The following is a 20,357-nucleotide window of genomic DNA, read 5'->3' as shown; positions in this document are numbered from 1 at the left end:
TGGGCGCCCCTCTCTCTGCCACCACCCCCCGTCCCCGTTTCCTCCTCACCCCACCGGAGAGCGTCCGAGCCGGGATCCCTGCTACGAGGCGTTCCCACTGCGTGCGTGTTGTTAAGGAGGGGGAAGCCGCGTTTCAGGGCGCGAGGCACTTTTATTTCCTCGCAGCGGTTTGGCGAGAGACCTGCCATGTGAACAGGCGGCAAATAGGATAGGCTGGAGGTTGAATAGAGAGAGGGAAAGCTGCGAGGGGGCTTATCGCTGTATAGAAACGATGCCTGGGGATGGGACTAAGGGATCGACCCCAGCACTAGGGACATGGGAGATAGGTTGGAAGGCGTAAGGCGTTCAGTCTCCTTCCGTGGTACACAGAAGGTCCCCGTTTCCTTCAGATGACTTTTTTTTTTTTTTTAAATTTTATTCCTTAGTCAGTCAATCGGAATTGGGAACAAAATGGACCGGGATTGTTTTTTGCATAATATATAACAAAATACTTTATAAAGTTTTTGACACATGATGTAAAATGATTGTTAGATTCCGTGATGCTCCCGCCCCAGTTTGACGGTTTGACTTTTGCAGATCCTGTATGGGCTATGCATATTCTCGTTGCAGATAATCAGTTAAAGCTAAGCCGGAACCTATACCAGAATGTTTAATACGTTTTGAAGGTTAGGTTGCTGTGCGTGTTTGCTGAACAGAAACAGGAAAAATGGCAGACTACTCTCATGTGATGAAGTCATGCTGTGTAAAGTTCACTCTCTGCAACTGCTTGTCATATGCACACACACAAATGAAAATCTACTCATCCTTAACAACATCATAGAAGTACAAAGTGAAAAGTAGATAGTATATGCCTCCTGTTAACGGTTTTATTTTTATTTATTTGCCCATGTTGTGGGTGTATCATGCTGTTTTGAACCAGTGGTATGCAAGGGTACAAAGCAAGTTTCCCAAATACATTAAAATAGAATGGCCTGTGTGCAGCATTTTCAATTTTCGTGTAAACAGAGAAGAGAAATATTCTTACCTGCCTAAATATAAACAGAAATTCTAGCAGATGATTGCTTTCATTTCATTCATTTCAACGTGTTGCTACCTGATAAAACTCAATTGTACAGACAGTGCTTAGTGTTTCTCAGACAATAAAAAACACTTCTTTTGCTGATTTGGTGGCGAAAGGATGTGTGACTTTAGAATGAAAGCAGTGTTTCTTGGTATTCTGTGACTAATCGTTTTAGAAATGGGCATGTTTTATTTCATACATCGTCCTCTCAGATGTAGTAAAAGCGTGATGCTTTTATTTGATACAATCAGAAATATTGAGTGAAATTCTGACGGCTGGCTGCTGAAAGGTAGTAAAACACTGGATTTCATTTGAAGATCAGTTATGGGGAAGAAAACTATACTTGCTAAAATCCCTGTTCTGCAATCATTTGTATGTATGACTAGGAGTGAGTGAGCGGCTGCGTGGTGCTTAGTTGCTGGCTGGGGTTAAACCACAACAGACTAGTTCCCTAGGACTACTTATGTGTAAAACTAGCATGTTAATAAATTCAGGGTTTGTGTAATTACTGCCCTGTTCTCAGAAGGTGTGTTTATGATATTAGCTAAGGATGTAAAGTGTGGTTCTCGAACTGTTCTCTTAACTTTCCAGCATGTGTTGCCTGAAGCTGTGCATGCAAAACAATACACACTAAAATAAAGTGTGAAACATCTCAGACTTTTTTGAGGAGGGTAAGATTTGCAGTCAGATATTGTTCCATTTCTGGCCTTTCTCAGTGAAAGCGGAGAAAGTGAAAGAGCTGTTTTACAAAAGGTCTCTACGTTATTCACAGAATGGTGGGAACAGCACAGGCTAGTGAGTGTATGAGAACTCATTTTGTCTGTAGGACTGTCTTATAATGCATGGGCGTTGTGAGGACTACAGAGGTACCAGTCTCTGTTCACTGAATAGTTAATTATTTTATTGAGAGTGGAATAGCTTCAGCAGCAAAGATCGGGGTATCTACAGAATACCCTGTAGGTCAAGAATTCCTGAACTTGCTGGCTGTACAGTACCATTGTAGACAAAGAATTGCAGTTTTATAACGGCAACTTTAACTGCAGCAGCCATGAGTTTTGTGCTGGACTTGCCATGTATGCTTCCGGCTTTACTGTCTCTTCTTCTGTGGAGATGGCAGCTGTCAGCTCTTTGCCAGTCTACATGAAGGAAGAGATGCCACTTGTTGCTTCAGGTGATATGATCATTTGGGATTTTTTGGGGTGGGTTTGGTGATTACAGCAATTTCTTGAATGATGGAGGGTCCAAGTTCAAATCATGGCTGTAAATTAGGCATCCTCTACGCTATTAGGTTGTTATCCTCTTCTCAGACAAAAGAGTTTCGGGAGGAAGAGAAAAGCACCAGCAACACCTTTATGGCATTTGAACCATTTTGTTTTGGCTGAAGCTGTTCACCCAGTCCAGTAGAAACCATTAGTAGTTTTGGCTGACTTAGGCTCCAGTTCTACTCGGAAGTTCAGTTTCTGCCCTTTGGGTTATAGGCTTCTGACGGTACATGTGATTACATTGCAGTGAAGTAACAAGTTTCTGCCTGTCAGCTAATTGTGATAAGTATGTGATCTTAACTGCCCATCTGAATTGTGAGGTAAAACTTAAATGTAGAGGTTTGAGCTAGCATGTTGCACTTAGCAATTGTGGCAACCTAGGAAAGAACACTTAGAGTCAATTAGTTTGGCTCTGGCAATGGGTGGTAACTTACACGGGTTGCGTAATTTGATCGTATTTGATTGTGTTGCCCATTCCTTTAGTCCTGTTCTGTGTACCTATATTTCAAATGCAAGTTTACCAGTATATGTGCCTCTTAAAAATTCTCATTTTTCTACAGGAGCAAGAACATTTTTTGTATTGACCAAACACATTTGCTGCTTTATTTTTATCCAGCTGTACTCTGAGCAGATATTACCGACTGAATAGGTGGGATTTGACAGTTACGTAGTATAGTATATTTTCCCTGAGGAAATTAGTTCAAACTGTATCCTGGAAGAATGAGTTAGAATTCATGTACTGTTAGGCGTATATGTTGTGTTAAATTAATAGTACAGTGTAAGTAAATCACAAAAGGTAACTTGATAATGGTGCAAAACTTTGTTATGTTTTTAAGAAAATAACATTTTTCTAAAAAAAACCCCAAAACCCCAAAATCACACATTGGCCGTGGTTTATAAAGGTTTTAATACTTGTCATGTTTTAATTTAGGGGATATGCATTTCCTTTTTTTTTTAATCTGAAAAATTTGAGGTATATTTTACTGGTTATAAAAGTTAGAAATAGAGATTTCTTCACAGTCTTGCTGCTGGAAGTAGAATAAAGCCAAGTTTCCTATTTTGTAATCTTATATTTGTATTGAGTAATGCAGTATATTCACTTAATCGCATCTCAGGTTGATAATAGTTAATCTGTACCACTGAAACAATTGATATCCCACTTAAGTGTGCCTAGATCACAAACAGGATAGATGTTTTGTGGGCTGTTTCTTTAGGGCTGCAGCTTTCTTCTTTACTATTTATCCGTATTCAGTGTACTGGACAGTTGTATTTTTGATCTAGTACAGCTATCTTATGCTAATGGTAAGACTTCATTTTGCATGTTCTATTAGAATCTGTTGCTCCCTGTTCTTCCCCTCCCCAGGTCCTATAAATAGAGGTTAGCAGGATATCCTTCACAGTGTTTCTTCAGCAGTTACTGGAACTCATGAACCCCAGTTAGATTCCCTCTGTTGTACAGCAAAGCAGCAAGGACATGACTACCAATATCTGTGGTTGGAGGAAAGATTAATGTAGTTTTTTGTGTGTTTTGGTATCCTTTGTCTCTTTAACAAACCAGTGAAAGCTGCTACCTGTTGTAGCTGCCTAAAATGATTCCCATATTCCAGTAGGTGCAATAGGCTGTATTTTTCAGTCAGTGCTGCCTCCCATATGTCCTGGGAGAGTGGTTAAGCAGCAGTTCAAATGCTGGGGTAGAGGGAGAGAAAGATAGGAGAGTGCTACTGCAGTTTTAGAGTGAATTTAATCCCTTTTTTAAACTGTGAGACCCAGACTGAAATTATTGCAGAAGTGTGCAGCTCTTTTGGGATGGAAGTTGCTTTGTTGCTTTTATGACTGTATCAGAGTAATTGAAGGGTCATCATCACTGTGATCCTGAAAGAACTGTGTTTCTTCTGGACTGAACTGTTTCCAGGAAGCTGTGGCATTCTAGTAGAGATTCTCGGCAAGAGAAGAAATGAGATAAACAGCTTTTCAGGAGACATGCTGGACTTCTGAGCAAAGCTCTGATTCTAAGAGGCTGATAAGTTTCAGAATAAAATTCTATTCTGTGTACTTTTATGATGTCATTTTCGTATGAGTGTCTTTTGTAAAGGTGTTTCTCCCCAGTGATTCAGGAGTTGTGAATGGTCTTTCTAGGCCACAGAAATAGCTTAAGTTGATGAAGTGATTTAGCTTCATTGCTTGGGGTTCATATCTGGTCAAATTTAAATCTCACTTTATTTTCCAAAGAATGTAGCCTGACAGCCATGAATTTTATGGTGATCTCTTACCTTCAGCAGCACCTAATACTTGGTATGCTTCACAGCTGATGGTCAAGAATTTAAAACTTAACATTAATCCTCTGAGACACCACTTAGCGACAGAAATTTAGTAGACATCAATATCTTCTCCTTTTCTTAGCAGCTCAAGGAAGAATGGGGACCTGAAGAGGACAGGAAGCAATTAGTTCTGTAGGGGAAGGAAAATATATGTGGCTAACAGTTTTTCTTTGGACCTGTGTGTATTTTTTTAAAACATCTGACCTTTTAAAGATCTGATCATGCATTAATAGTAGTGGTTTTTGTTAACAAAATAATGTGGTATCTGTGCTTGTTAGTCACGTCTTCCATCATCCTTTTTTTTTCTGTAGGCACATGAACAAATAACTACAATTACATGTCTATAAGTGACTTGTAGTTCGGCTGTATCGGGTGGTTTCTAAATGCATAAATAAAACACATTCCAAAAAATAATGAATGAATGTACAGAGTGCTGACTGTGTCATATGTGTGTATGGAGCCTGCTTAGAGAAATGTTCTTGGACACGTAAGACTTGATGAAACTGTTGAGGGTGTGTTAGACTGCTCTGTGAAAACTGGAGAAGGGAAGATTGAACGAGAGTATTGTAACAATGACCTGAGTGCTTGATATCCACTAATCACTAAACACTGTGTTTCTTTCAGTAGATCATGCTTCTATCTGTGCTGCTTCTTTTCTGTGGGTTTTGTTTAGTAAGTACATAAAATGGAGCCGTACCTCTTTATTTGTAAATAGAGACCTTTTTATAGCAAAGAAACTTCAGCAGGAGAGCGAAGCCAGGGAAGTCAGTTCAAGTCTTAAAAGGTATTTTTACCTTCCTACTATGTTATCTCATGCTTAAAACAGATAAATAGACTTTAAGATCATACATCAAGCTCAAGACACCGCAAAGGGTATAAGCCTGATCTTTTTCCTTTTGTGCCAATGGGATAAGTCTGGATGACACTGTCTCACTTCTTCCCTGGTAGTTTCAGGTTTGGAAAGTGTATGAGCTGCCTGTTTTTATCTGACCATGTGTCTTATGTTTTTCCCTTGGCACCCCTGTTCCATCTTTACTGGCATGCACACATCACTATCTGGTTTTGCTTTTCTTGTAATGAATTCAGTAACGAAGTGAAGCTGATAGTATTCCTACATTTCAACTTGCTCTTGTTCTGAAGACATGCTGTGCCCAGACATGCTGTCTTTTTAGGATTCCAAGGTAGGGCTGTGGATAAATTTGAAAATAGTGATTCTCCCCTTTGCTTCAAAACCCCATAGTTCTCAAGTTTCTCTGTAAAAAAGACCCTCAAAGGGCATTAATTGTAGAATGGCAGAAATTAATAATTTGCTGCTTGAAAGACTGAAAACTAAAGGCCATCATCCTATTCCTTCTCCCGTTACCCCACCCTTCCTAGTACACCTCACCCAGCGCTTACGAACTGGAGCAGATTCTACAGTTTGAGTTGGAAGGCCTTCTTAGTTCACTCCTGCCACATGTTTTCTGTAGTACTTCTGTACTTTACATTGAATTTTAATTTGGGGGTGGTTACTGGCTTGCTCTTTAAATAGCAGGCAATATGGTTAGTCTTCCTTTTGCTATCTGTTATGGGTTAACGAGAGGCTCATCTTTGTTATTTAATTGCATTTATTAGCCTGAAAATGAGCAGGTGATTTTTCTGCCTTTGAGGTTCTTGGCTTTATAGGTATTTTATCCTGTACTTCTGTACTGTTGAGAAAAGTATGCAGAAATACTCTTGAATCAATATTTTGTATTGTGGCTTGAGTTTAGTAGGCTCTTTTAATATCTCCACCCTTTTGTAGTACATGGGTAGATACGGAGCGACAAAGAAATGATTCCTTTTAAAAACATTGTGCTTTTAAAAACACGTGCAGCTACAGTGCACAGACTTACAGATTTAGGGAGGGAGGTTCCAGAAAAGTTTGGAAATTCCTAAATTGAAATTGTATCCTAAGGTAGAGCTTGTGTAAAACAAAAGTGTGGGTTTTTTTCATACTACTTTCAAGAGGTGAGACTACTATAACTGAAATAGGAAAAGTTTTCTTACAACTTCTGCCTTAATGATTTTGATAATGTTTTGTGGCTAAGCCTTTCTACTAGTTTTTCTACATTAGTTTTTCCTTGGGTATGAGAGAATCCACACAGACAGCAGGAGACAATTCTTCTTAAACTATTGAAATTATCAAAACTGAATAAAGATACAAGTCTTGAATAGTCCTTGGATTAATTATTTGTTATGTAAAAATAAAGTTTCACTTAATTTCTTTTCCCCTGCTGTCTCGCCCTGTGGTACTCCGCCATCCTAGTGAATGGGATACCCTGGGTGGTTTTCATTGCCAAATGAGTGGATTGGGGGCAGTGGGGAGTAGAAATAGAGGCAGAGCTAAACTGCATTTTTCTTTAGCCAGTGGTGTCACTATATGGGGAAAGAAGGTAGGGAACAACCAGGAGCTGTTTTTTTTCTCCAAACATCAAAAAAGCAGCAAGTCGGTTCTGGCAGGTCAAGCTTTACAGGGCAGAGTATTCCAGGGACAGGCTCCTGTTGTGAGGCAGTACATTGGAACTACTCTCAAGCTGCAAATTATCGTTGCTTTTGTTACATCCATCACGTTTCTTTTATTTCTTAAATAAAGTGTAAGTTTTTGTGTCTAGGTTGTTTCTTGAGCTGATCATGGTGCCCTTTGAGGAATTAGATGTATTATTGAAAGGACAGTCCTCTGAAAATAGGGTTTTGGGTTTTTTTCATATATTGGTTTGGGAAATGTGTATGAAAGAAGATCCAAGTCTAATTGAATGTATCCAAATGTGAAGTACATGGGTGTCTTACTGAACAGTTTCCCCTTCTAACAGTGAAAATCCATGAGGAACTAGTAAGGTTGTTAAAATTTAGATTTACCCGTCTTTAAAACATGGTTTTGACACATGTAACTATGATACTGAAAATTAAATAAAAATCAGCTTTAAAATAGTCATTTGGTATTCTAAAATCTTAGGAAAATTTAAAAAGGCAACAAAGTTTTGATGTGCTATTCCAAGAGGCAGTGGTGGGGAGGTGTGTGAAGAGAGAGCAGAATACATATATATATACACGCATACACACATATATATATATGTATATATATGTATGTGTGCATATATATTTCTATATACAAATATTTGCATCTCAGTTTGATGCATGTTTCAGCTGTAGTTCATCCTAAGCTGGAAATAGCTGTGTGTACTGACCTCATTGCTTTTACTATGTTTTTGTTGCTGTTGCCCAGAGTGCTGTCTGTAACGGCAGAAGAACAATTTACAGTGATCTGCTCAATCCTGTTCTTCCAAAGCTCTTGTGTATTCCTGCCTTATTAGCCTAAGTTTCAGCCTCTAGTGTTCTTTATTTAATGACTTCTCCAAGCTACCATATTCTTTACTGCATCCTCCCTGGCTACTTCAGTGCATCTAGCTGATTTCCATTTTTCCTGCCCTCTGGCAGTTTCTTTCTCCTTGGATTCCACCCCCCTCCTCCTTGCAACGTCATTCTTGCGATGCCTTTTAAGACACTTTTAATTTTTGCTGCCACTTGTTTATTGTCATCCTCTGTCCTGCTATGAGCTCTCTGTTTCCTGGTTCTCTCTGGTTGTGTTCCTGAAATACGAACACTGAAGTGCTACATTCACACTGGCTTCTTTGTTCTCGTTATATGGGACTGGCTGCTTTTCCTGGAGGACCAGTTGCTTGTTGGTGTGTAAAGGAAAGGATATGGAGTGCCTGTCTTATTGTTGGCTCCGTTTTTCTTCCTCCATCTCATTTTTTGAGCCTTCTGGTGGTTTGTTTGTGGGTGTTGGGATTTGGAAATTTTTGTTGTTGTTGTTGTCTTTCATTACCTCTTAAAACAGATTTTCCTGAGTTTTAATAATAGCACTGACTTTGTTCATCAGTAGTCTTTGCACTTATTCTAAAGGAATATAATTCAAAATTGCAATTAAGCTTTTTTAAAAAAACAAGTCTTAACTCACAGACACCTCTCTCTTTCTGTCTTTTATCTGACAGTTTTTATTTGTCCATACTGTTATTTCTCAGCAAGCATGGATGTTAGCTGAAGTATGTCTTACAACATGAATAGCTTTAAAAATTAAACATTCTGGCACTAGAACTTGTGTTTTATGGAGATTAGTAATGAAAAGTCATGGTCTTGACTTGATGTTGGTGTTGGAAAAGGTATCTGGCTACCACTGTCCTGAAGGACAATTTTTCTTCTTCTGTATCTCCTGGAATAGGAATCAAATTAAGGAAGTAAATACCTTCTTGCCTATTCTTTGTATTTTATTGATGTAGGGCTTTCATTTTGTATTGCTGAAAGTCTTGTTATCACTTTACTTGTGTTTTAATATTTGGCCAATTTTTTTTTATCTTCTGCATTGTTTTTTTCCTTAACTGAGACAGTGGATAAATCTGTGTAAGTTGGTTGTTTCACAAGTATCTTGGAACTTTAAATTCATAGAAAAATAAGAGGTACATTTTTAAATGACATCTTACTTTCCATTACACTGTCAAATGAAGATACTTTTATTCTCTTATTTTGCTTTGTGGCAAACGATTACATTTTTTACTAGTATTCAAGGGCTCTTTTTTTTCTTTATTGTGAGAGCAAAATCAAATTATGTAATGCAAAAACATTTTTTCTATGATTTGTGGGGAATATTTCAAGGTAAAAATTATTATGTGTGTGTAGGAAATATTGAAGATCTCCATGGTTTTTTGCACTATACAAATCATGACAATATAATGATTCTGCCTTTAGTAAGCCACAGCTTAAATAGGAAGTTAAGTTTATGGGAAGAATGGAAGATAATATTTAATGAAGCAGAACACCTAATCATGAGCTGTGATGTAGAAGGAGGAATTAAAAAGTAGTACTGGGATGTCCTGGCTTCTCTTTCTGCTTGGAAGATGGGAAGCAAGATTGGAGTAGAGAGAATGGTCCTGACAAGCCAATGTGGATTATGCTTCCAGGGCTAATGACTAGTAGAAAAGAAGTGTGCACAGTTTGCCGTGAAAACATTGTGTAGCATACGGTGTAGTTTTTGCAACTGGTTGTTTTACAATGTGAAATTACAACAGCAGCTTATGGAGCATATAGAATTCACTGTAGATCCAGAGTAGGCAGAGTGGTCTGGAAAGTGGTGAAATGTGCATTGGATTTTGGTGTCTTCCGGTATGTGTGCATGCCTGCCTATGAGTGCCAGACTGTAGGACTGTTACGTAAAAACAAACCTCCCCCAGTCCCTTATTTCCCTCTTGTCTTAAAATGCTCTACAGGAAGCAAAGTACAGTAAGAATGTTACGCTGTTCAGGTGGTGCTGGGGCCCTGAGGAAAATGTATCCCTCTTCCCTCAGCTTTCTGTGTTCAGCCTTTCATGGATACTTCATCAGCTCTGACATCAGTTCTGTGTGCAAGTTTTAGTTTCTCTCAGTTTCTGAAATGTGAAGCTAATACTTGTTTTCAGAGTTATTGGTACTGGAAGACAGAGCAGTGTCTTCTGAATGCCTAGGTTCAAGACTTTTTGAAAGTGTTTTGCAATAAATTTCCTCACACATGAGATGCAAGTCATGGTGATGCTTTTTGTGAAAACTAAGTTTGGGGTTTCTTTGCTTAGAGTCACACTTTCAAATTTGAAGAGCTGAACATCCTATCTGTATCCTACATGTTTTGAATATAGAATATGCTTTCTGTGAATTCAGACTTAAAAAAAAAAAAAAAAAGAGTATTTAAATCTGGCACTGCAGAATCCCTTTTTGTGCTTAATGGTCTTAACAGAATAGCACTCTTCTTAACTTCTGATATGATTAAAACTCTTTGAAATAGTGTGCCTGGGCTATGTTTATAGAAATGAGATAAGAATTATTCTGTAAGTCACATTCACAGAATGCCTCAAGCTGCCATCTATAAAAACTAGTAACTTCTGAAAACTTAGTTCTTGGGAATTAAGTTTTCCACTGGGTGACATTAGTATGGAGAATAGTGCAGAGGATTCTCCAAAACAGTTGGTGCAGTTAATAATAATACAGTGTGATCATAGCAAGTGAAATGGTAAACATCTCCATTAAAGACATTTGCAATGCCTGTATATAGTGGGATAATTTGAAAACTTACTATGGATTTGATCACCTTGATGGATGAAAGTTGTCATACATTTATGTACACTATTTTAAGATTATAGGATTGTGTTAATCTAGTTATCTGTAGGGCCATCCTAATATTTCTATTTGGTAAGCAGATACTCAGGCTAATTTAAATCAAGCCACACTTATTTCTGTTTTGTATTGTTTTTGTAAAATTGCAAGTTCCCATACCATAAGTTAGCAGTGCTGGTACCATAAGCAGATACTAATTTTTAGACACAAATGGGACTTCGACAGCAGCCTTATCAAAATCTGGTAAATCAGTGAATATGGGTTAGTTCACAAGGAAGATGGCTTTGAACATTGCCTAGAAAGATCTGCCTGTTAGTCTCTTTGTTTCAAGGGCCAGTCAGCATTGTGGCAATATATAGTGTGGAATGTCAGTAATCAATCAGTTGTCTGAAATGTTTTCTTTTTGGTTAACTGCTTAAACTTCAGAATACATTTTTAATATTTGTTTTCTCTGTTTAGCTCTTTTCACTGATGGAGATGAAACCTCCTATTTCGCGAGCAAAAATGATTCTCATCACAAAAGCTGCCATTAAAGCTATTAAGGTAAAGTACAGTAGAATAAACATGAAACTGTAACACGAGCAATGTTTTATTATTTTACTTCTAAGTAAATGCATCTCTGGATTTCCCAGTCAGCTTCATGGATGTTTTATTCTCGTTGGCATTAAGAATGTTATAGAAACAAGGGGGTGGTGAATATAATCTCTTGATTTTAGACTAGTAGCGTAATGCCAGCTTGATTTTTTTGAATCATTGCTTTTTAATGCTACACCCACTAAGGTGTTGTGATTTCTATGCAATAAAATTTTAAATGTTGCAGGATGCAACTGCACCGTAGCATATTAAAACATAGCGGACTTGCTTAGAAAGTAAGTCCAGAAAGCTCTCCCTAATGCTCTGGAAGCCCTATGTCTTTTGTGTACACACTGGCACACTTCTGACAGAAAGGATGGCTTGTTTCTTTGTGTTACCCCATGAAATAATTTTCTCTGTGCTAGATTAACTTAGCTTGTTAACATACTACTTTTTAGAATATGACTACAATATTTTGTTGTCTTTCCTAAACGGTAGTAAGCACAAAGAGTTAAAATACTTCTAAAATGATGTGCCACAGTTGAGTAGATGGTAAATTAATTCATGTATTTATTTTCCAGCTCTACAAGCATGTTGTCCAGATTGTAGAGAAGTTTATCAAAAAGGTAAAAAATAAGCTACTGATAAAGATATTGTCTATATCTGTTACTAGGTATTATTTGTAATGCTAGTAAAAAACCAAAAAGGCTTCTGCTATTTAGGGATTGAGGGAAGAAATTCTGTTTTATTAGGATTTTGTACATTTTGGTATCTCTTTGTCTATATAATCTCCTCACTTTAGTTTTCCTTACTATATTAAGAAGGGGAGGGAAAAAAAAAATTGTAAAATTTCCCCTTCCTCCTCTACCCAGCAACTGGGGAGGAAACTGGAGGTACTGAACTTCAAATTAATTTTCACTGGGTAAGATAATACATATTTTCAGAAAATACAGTTTTCATGCTTGCTTAGGCATATAGAACAACAGGCTAGAATGTAACACTAAAACCAAACTATCATGCTGCCTAAAGTAAGTTCCTCTGAGTAAACCAGAAAAATACTCTTTTTCATTCAGAGTTCTTCAGAGACCTCCAAAGAGAAGGACTTTGCATTAAATTCTGGAGAATAGAGTTGGTGGAAGTAGTTCAGTGCATTGAGTGGGAGGTAGCTTGATAGCAGAGTTGTGACAGTCTGAACTGTATTGTAGTAGACCTGTTGTTGTGGTCACATGTTGTCAAGCTAAAGGTACTTTAAAAGCAGTGATTGAGAAGGCAAAGGCTGCTTCAAGCTATCCGGGTATATTTACCCTGTCCCAAATGTGAAAGCATGTTTTTCTCCTTTTTTTTTTTCCATTTCTATAAACAAAACAAAAGTAAAGCACTAAGAGAATTCTACATAAACCAAATTAAAACAAATTAATATATTTTTTTTTTTTCTACCCAAGTATACTAAGTATATATTTTGTGTAAGGATGTAAGGTGAGTGCATGTTACCTTGTTAGTATCACTGCATAATGGAAAATAATTTTCATGTTTTCAGTGCAAACCGGAATATAAAGTCCCTGGATTGTATGTCATTGACTCTATTGTTCGTCAGTCTCGTCACCAGTTTGGAACAGACAAAGATGTTTTTGGGCCAAGATTCTCTAAAAATATTACTGCTACATTCCAGTATTTGTATCTCTGTCCATCTGAAGACAAGGTACAACTATAATTTCTCAAGTGTTGTTGTGAATTGATAACAGTGCTACCCTTGGTGTTTCCACTTCTGTGATAGCTAATTCGGTCATTCTCTATGTTCATGGTAGTGAATGTTTTTATATGAAATGGTAAAACATGATGAGAAAGATTATCAAAGGTGGTAGTGAAATGAAAGTTCTAGTTAAAATACTTATTTTACCTAACTTCATCAATTTAGTTTTGCCTATGCAGACATTTCAACGGTGTGTGTGACTATGCCAAAATTTTTCTTCTTGAGGCTTCTTCAGGAAAACTTACTATGGAAGGTGGTGTCTCCCACAAAAAGAAAGTGTTATAGGAGAAGCTCTGGTGTTGTAGGCAGTGAAGGTTCTGCTCCCAAATATTTTCTAAAAAATCATCATGTTGATTTCTTCAGTCTTTACAAATCCCATGCTTGAGAATTTCATTGCTGCTCTCCATTGTCAAGACTAGTTTAAGGCACCGGTTTCCTTAGTTTTGTACTTGCTGATAGAACAGAGGCTCAGAAGGTTTCCTGAATTCATGATGGTCCAGGTTGCTACCAACAGGAGATGACTTTTATGCCCTCTGTCAGAACAATTTCAAAAGACTCCCAAGATAAGTGTGTTTTAGAAGTTGCCAGTTGGTTTCCAGAAAATCGCCTACTCTCTCTTTTTCTTAATTGTACTGTGAGAGCAAAGTACTCTTTTTCTAACTGACTTTTTCACTAACTTTCTGACTAAGATTTTTAAAGGCTTTGATGCTCTGTAGTTTTCTAAAGTGGAACTTTTAGACCTTTAGGCCTTGAATCTGATATTCCGGAGCTTCTGGGTTAATACCTTGGTGAAATAGAGCAGTCCCCCCTTCTTTCTGTCTTTGTGGTTACCATTTTGTTCATCTAAATGAATTAGACTATCCATGTCCTTTATGTAACTACCTGATATCTCACTGCTAAAATAATTAAGATGCTTTTCACTTGGGGAATAATACTATTTATAACATGCTTGCTTTAATGAATGTCCAGTACCTAAACAAAAAACCTATCTGCAGATACACAGCAACTATGGTTGATTTCCAAAGAGAATGATACTATGACACAACTTTTTTTTTTTTAAACAGCCTTTCTGTAAGATTAATATGTGACTGAAAACAAGAGTATTAAATTTATTCGTTCTTTGGCCTTCATATTATTTTCAAGTCTTGTGGAGAGATAGAATACCTAAAGCCAAAAAATGCTGTTGTTTTAAAGTTAGCTGTTTTTCAGACCAAAATCTTATTTTAAAATAGCCATTTGGGGTTTCTCTCTAATTGATCTTATTGTAGAAAACATTTTGTGAAATTCTTTAATCGCTTATCTTATATAAGTATAGGTCGATTTGCATGGGTGTATATAACTGAGTCACAGTAAGACATTTTATTGTTGCAACAAGAAGGAACAGAATCGATTCATTCTTAGCAGCTACAGTAGAAGTAAAAAGTACTTAAAATGTATGTGTGTGCAGGTCAGATGACAATACAAAAAAGACAGGTATGGCAATATAACATGTATTCTGACTTTTACCTGCTTGCATGTTCCAACTGAAGCAGCACATCTAGTTAGATATTATTGTTTAATACTGGGCTAAAGAAGGAAAGACTAATTTCCAGCTTGTTCCTGAAAGCTTCATTGTTCTTAATGTTAAAAAAAGAAACAAGCTTAAAATAACAGCTGACAATCGGAGGTTCTAATTTGATCTTTCTGCAGTGATCAGAATATTTTCCACTTGCTTTCCTGATGTTTTGAATAGTGATGGAGATGGGTTTTCTGGTGTCAACATAGGATTGGTTGGGTTAGTAGAAAAAAATTCAAGCGAACAATCTTCTGTCTAACTTTAAAGCTTTGTTCTAGCGTTTTGGAATAGCACCCTAATTGCCCCTCTCTTCGTTAGGGTTTTCCAGCTCATCTTCATTTTCTCTGTCTTTCTTGTCGCGTTTGTTGTTTGTTTTACCCCTTTATGACTATCTGTGAGGAAATGGTAGGGCTGATGTGACTTCCTCTACTGTATATCAAACCTGGATTTTCTGACTGGCCAGAACAGTTTTAGAAAAATGGTACAAGTCACTTTTTATTAAAGCGGATAGTAAAATAAGTTGGCAGTTTTTATCTTTGCAATGTAAAAGGTCTTGCTGACCTATGTGACAACATAGGGGTTGTTAAATAGGTATGCCTGATTATGTTGAACTCGTATACTGTTCAAACCTTTCTTCTCAACGTACGGAAGATAAATTTGGAGTTTGTGAATTAGGAAAGCTGTGTTTAGCACTGATGCTTGCTTTTGTTTCAACAGAGTAAAATAGTCCGTGTCCTGAACCTTTGGCAGAAAAATGGAGTATTTAAAATTGAAATAATTCAACCTCTTTTGGATATGGCAGCAGGAACTAGTGCCACTGCACCAATGACAGAAAATGCTACTAATAATGAAGGTATGAATGACATTATAACTTCTTTTAAAAGGACGAATGGTAATAGCTTACTTGCTTTCACATTAAGGCGCCTTCTATTAGTTTCAACAGTAGCATATTAATAAGCTCAATTTTGTTGTCACAATTATGTGGAACATCTGAACTCGTTCTAAATAAATGCTGATACTGTACGTCAGAAATTATCAGCAAGTGAACACGTATTTGGAAAATATATGAAATTTGTATCATGTGTATGCACACGTACATACATATGTGCACACTTCACTTACGGATGACTTCAATGTCCCTTCTTAAAAAAATCTTTTTTTTTCTTTTGGTCTGAAATATTTTTCTTTTGTTTCTCAATTTTAGAATTCTGATGTAATTTTTTTAATGTTAGAACCTGGCTAAGTAAAGCATGATCTTACATGTTAAGAGCTTCATCTTTCTTTGAATCAACTTGATACCTGAAAGCAACAGCTGTCAGTCTCTTTCAATATGCAGCCCTGAAACATTTTAACTGGTGTTTCAAATCCAAATTCTTGAACAGTAAATGTGTGCCCAGCAGTAGGCTTTTACACAGGCTACTGGTTGAAAACCACTGACCTAAAGAGTAAAGTAATGACAGCCTACCCACAGTATTTTCACTGACCTATTTTATGCCACATAAAAAGCTGGTAGTGAGGTTACTGAATCGTGGATGAGAATATGCATGCCACAATTCTCTCTTTCTCTGGAGGGCCTTCTTTTTGAGTTTGCACTCTATATTTCAGACTTAGCTTTGGTAACCTCATTATTTATTGCACTTATGTATGCTGGAGTAGGACTGGCAAAAAATGTAATGGAGTGAGTGAGGTGTGGTGTGACAGACAACAAAATGATGCACAATAGCATAAGTAAAATTGTCTCCAGTGGTGTTTAGGAAAGTGTATCCTATTGAAATGTTTTATAAACATGGCAGGGCAGGGGGAGGGAATGTCTTAGCACCTGAGCTTGGGTGCAGACTGGTGGCTATGCAATTTCATTCTGATATGACAGGTGAGTGGCACTATTTTTCCATCTTTGTCTCATCACTAGTAGCTACTGGGTTGGGTGCCTTCTGCATAAATTTTCATGTACAGAATCACTGATTTCAGTGAGATATTCAGATGCACCAGAGGGGATAATTTGGCCCTGAAATAAATATGCTAATGAATAATAATAAATATACTAATGCATTATGTGAAATAGAATCTGTTTAGCGCATAATGCTACAAAGTCTGTTTAGCTAAAAAAAAGGAGAGAGAGAAATGCAAATTTTCTCCCTTGAGCAAGCAAATATCCTTCTGAATATATACAAGAAATAATTGGGGAGTTAATTTATATTTAAAAACAATCACGTATCTTTTTGCAGTATTTTTATGTAGCATCTGACTTCTGGGAAAACATTATTCAACATGTTTGTCTGCTTGCTGCATGTCAACACTGCAGTTATATAAACTGCAAACAGATGAGTGGCCTTAAAGAAGTTGGTATTGTGAGGCAAACATACTTGCTGAGTGTCTCAAACTAAAAAATATTTCTATCTGTGGCGTTTTTTAACTGTCTCTTGTTGTACAGTTTTATAATAGTCTATTAAAGTGTGTTTGCTAAAGAATAGTTACTTGCTCACAGCATGTAGGAATTGATGGTATTACTGCTAATTTACTTTGTACTGGCAAAATGTTTATTAAAAAAAACACATTGTAATCTGAAGCAAAGAGAATGGGAAAGCTGCATGTGTAGACAAAGCTAATAGCATGTCTTAAAATGTGATCTGAGTTTTAGTAAAGCTCAGTGGAAATGGGAGTCTTTTCCTGGAAGAATTAGTAAAAATTCTTTTTATGGTAGGATTTACCTATCAAATGCAGGTTTGACTTGTGCCTATGCAAAAGTGGCATGTGAACAAACCTTATCAAAGAACAAGAGTTGCTTGTGAAATAATTTTTAAAAACCTTTAATTATTACCAGACATTTCAGCAAAAGTTCAGTTACTGCTACGAAATAGAAAATATTAAGAGAAGCTCAGTTGTTCTTAGGATGAACCATTAGATGATTGATTTGTAATATTCATCCAAAAGAACGAGTCTAGAACTTTGTAACCAGAACTAACATTCTAAGTGTATTGATAGGCATTGCTTAACACTGAGTAACAGTTTTTCTCTTAACTTTTCTAAAATTGTACAATTATAAACATTTTGTGCTCTAAAATACCATGCTGGACTAGCTTTCAGATAGGCCATTTTTCTTTGTTTTCTTTCTTAGTGTATATAATGCACAGATGTGAGCAGTGAATGGAGCAGTTAAAGGCAAAATGAATAGAATTGGAGTAGTTTAGGTACGACTCTTTGGGTTAAATAGAGTATTGTAGATAGACACTTGTTTTGAAGAGGAAGATGTACACACTGAAGAGTAAGATGAATGTTTTGGAGTAATGTAGCACTTTCTCAATTCCTATGAAACTCTCAGGTTCGCCGCCCCCTCCAGTAAAGGTTCCTTCGGAGCCCCCTCAAGTTACTGCTAACTCAGTGCCGACTGTGCCACAGTTGCCCAGTTCTGATGCCTTTGCAGCTGTAGCTCAGTTGTTTCAAACAACGCAAGGACAACAGGTAACCTGCTTATATCTGGTTCCCTTCTAACTTCCGTTTTTATGTTAAATGAGGGGGAAAAAATGATAGAAGTAATATCCCTGATTTGAAGCAAAACAAAAAGCCTCCGTAAGGTCTTCAGCAGAAAACTTCTGAAAGTTAAAGTCAGTATTTGAATGATCTGTGACCCTTCTATCCAGTAGTTATGGTATTTGAGGAAGATTCAGTTATATATTCCTAAATAACTAGTTCTGAATTGATGCAGTTACAAAGTTTCAAGAACAGGCAGAATAAATCAAACAAAATGTTGAGTCTTATTGTTCAGTCCACTTAAATGTTTGCAGTGTTGAAAGGCCTGAATACTGAAATCTGGGGATCTGTTGAATTGTGCCACTTAAGTGTTTAAAAAGTGACCTTTGGTCTTGCTGAAAGTTCTCCATAGTTTAGTCAGGTTGTTGTTATTGTTCATCCTGTGCCATAGTCTAGTTTGACGTAAAATTTATACCCGACAACTCTTTCAGTACCATGTGTTTATATAAGAATATATAATTAATACTATATATGTTTTTGTAGCTTCAGCAAATTCTTCAGACTTTTCAACAGCCTCAAAAACCCCAGTCACCAGTCATAGATAACACTGTGATGGCTCAGGTTCAAGCTATTACTGCTCAGTTGAAAACTACAGCAGCACAACCACCAGAACAAAAAACTGCTTTCCCACCACCTGAGCAAAAAACATCATTTGACAAAGTAAGTCTTTATTTGTTCTTTGTGTTTAACTTTTTCAGTCCAGCAGAAGACTGTTTGATGGATGCCTCAATGTCCTCCATTTGTTAGGAGAAAAATGATGTAAATTTTGTTTCTTCTCTTTCCATTTGGAGGTCAGCTTCCTGTTTTTATACCCTTTCATTTTCTGAAGCTGAATAAAACTGGTTTTGGACAGTTTCCGATTCTGTATTAGAATATAGGTTTGTCTCTTTTTTTTCCTGATTCTAACCTTGTCTTTAATTCCAGAGCTGTTAGATATGTAGTAAGACTTCGATAATAAGGATATTTTGGCTGCCAATTATATAAGATACAGAAAAAATAGTTGGCTCAATGTCATTTCTTTCAGAAGCTGCTGGATCGGTTTGACTATGATGATGAACCAGAAGCAGTGGAAGATGCAAAGAAAGAAGATTCAGCTCCTTCTCCTTCAGTTTCTCAGCCAGCTTTGTAAGTTGTGTGTCATAATAGAATTAGCAAATCTTTGTTCTAAAAAATCTGTAGGTTAGAAATTCCAAGTTACTTCAGTGTTTAAATAGTACAAAGTTAAAATGTTGTTAACAACTTCTGGTGTGGTTTTTTGGTTTTTGTTCTTTTTTGTCTTTTTACTTTGGTAAAAGTGTAGGTCCAGTGTAGGTTTGGCATGTTGCATTGTTGATTGAGGAATGTGTTCTGTAGAGAAAAGCTCAGTTTTATTTTCAAGATGAGTTCTGTGTTCTTATTGCACAACTGAGTGTGTCAGGGCATTGTTAGTAATCAGCTGGATTGCTTTGCTGACTGGGGAAAAGGTGCTATTCCAAACATTGTGGTAGCTTTAACTATTTAAAAAATTAAAATTGGCTTTGCAGCTTTACGTTCTCAAACATTAAATACCCATGCAAACTAACTTAGGATCCTGTTTCCCTTTTGATATGCATTATGATAAAGTCTTAAATTACATGATCACATACTAGTTTTTTCCACAGGACCTCTCTCTCATTCAGTGCACAGGCTGGATGGTGCTCAATACCTGGGTTAGTCAATATTTCTTTTTTCCCTGCTTCAGTATGTGGCCCCATGTCTTACTTTCTGTATATGCCATCCAAACCCTGCTCTCAAAAACAGAATCACTAACTTTGTCGTTAGCTTTCTTACTGTGTTTATCACCTTGAGCACTTTAATGTTCCACAAGTATTAGTTAATTAAAATGCCTTTTAAGTAAATTGGTAGCATTTTCCCTATAATACAGATGGAACTCTGGAGTACAGAAAAATGAGGTAGGTCAAACATAAGCACTGCTTGAGTATGCCCAACTAGAGATCATTGGACTAGGCTTTTCAGCACGTTTATGTTCTGTTTGTAGCACTTCAAAGCCTCTGTCCTTACTACTTTATAATTGTGTAAGATGCCTCTGAAGATTGGATTCTAGTAGTCTTATTGTGGGCACACAAAATCAGTAATAGTCTGTATGAAAAACTGATCTGTCCGGAATCAGCTAA

The 20,357-nt window shown here is 36.9% G+C and overlaps 1 protein-coding gene across 6 annotated transcripts in view; it reads left to right on the top strand.

The window, feature by feature from the left end:
- Window positions 1-20,357, top strand: part of SCAF4 (SR-related CTD associated factor 4) — a 48,003-nt gene that overhangs the window by 680 nt on the left and 26,966 nt on the right. For 3 of the 6 annotated variants that reach the window (XM_030021113.2, XM_030021117.2, XM_041124696.1), the window contains exons 2-9: window positions 11,258-11,341; window positions 11,953-11,997; window positions 12,909-13,070; window positions 15,394-15,529; window positions 17,996-18,135; window positions 18,688-18,864; window positions 19,229-19,329; window positions 19,845-19,892. In XM_030021113.2, the coding sequence (XP_029876973.1) occupies window positions 11,258-11,341; window positions 11,953-11,997; window positions 12,909-13,070; window positions 15,394-15,529; window positions 17,996-18,135; window positions 18,688-18,864; window positions 19,229-19,329; window positions 19,845-19,892 (893 nt within the window). The remainder of the gene's footprint in view (window positions 1-11,257; window positions 11,342-11,952; window positions 11,998-12,908; window positions 13,071-15,393; window positions 15,530-17,995; window positions 18,136-18,687; window positions 18,865-19,228; window positions 19,330-19,844; window positions 19,893-20,357) is intronic. The other 3 variants (XM_030021114.2, XM_030021116.2, XM_030021115.2) reach the window with 3 other exon arrangements.

The sequence above is a fragment of the Aquila chrysaetos genome, chromosome 7 (genome assembly GCF_900496995.4).
Source record: "Aquila chrysaetos chrysaetos chromosome 7, bAquChr1.4, whole genome shotgun sequence".
Classification (NCBI taxonomy): domain Eukaryota; kingdom Metazoa; phylum Chordata; class Aves; order Accipitriformes; family Accipitridae; genus Aquila; species Aquila chrysaetos.
This window is presented reverse-complemented; position numbering and strand designations above follow the sequence as displayed.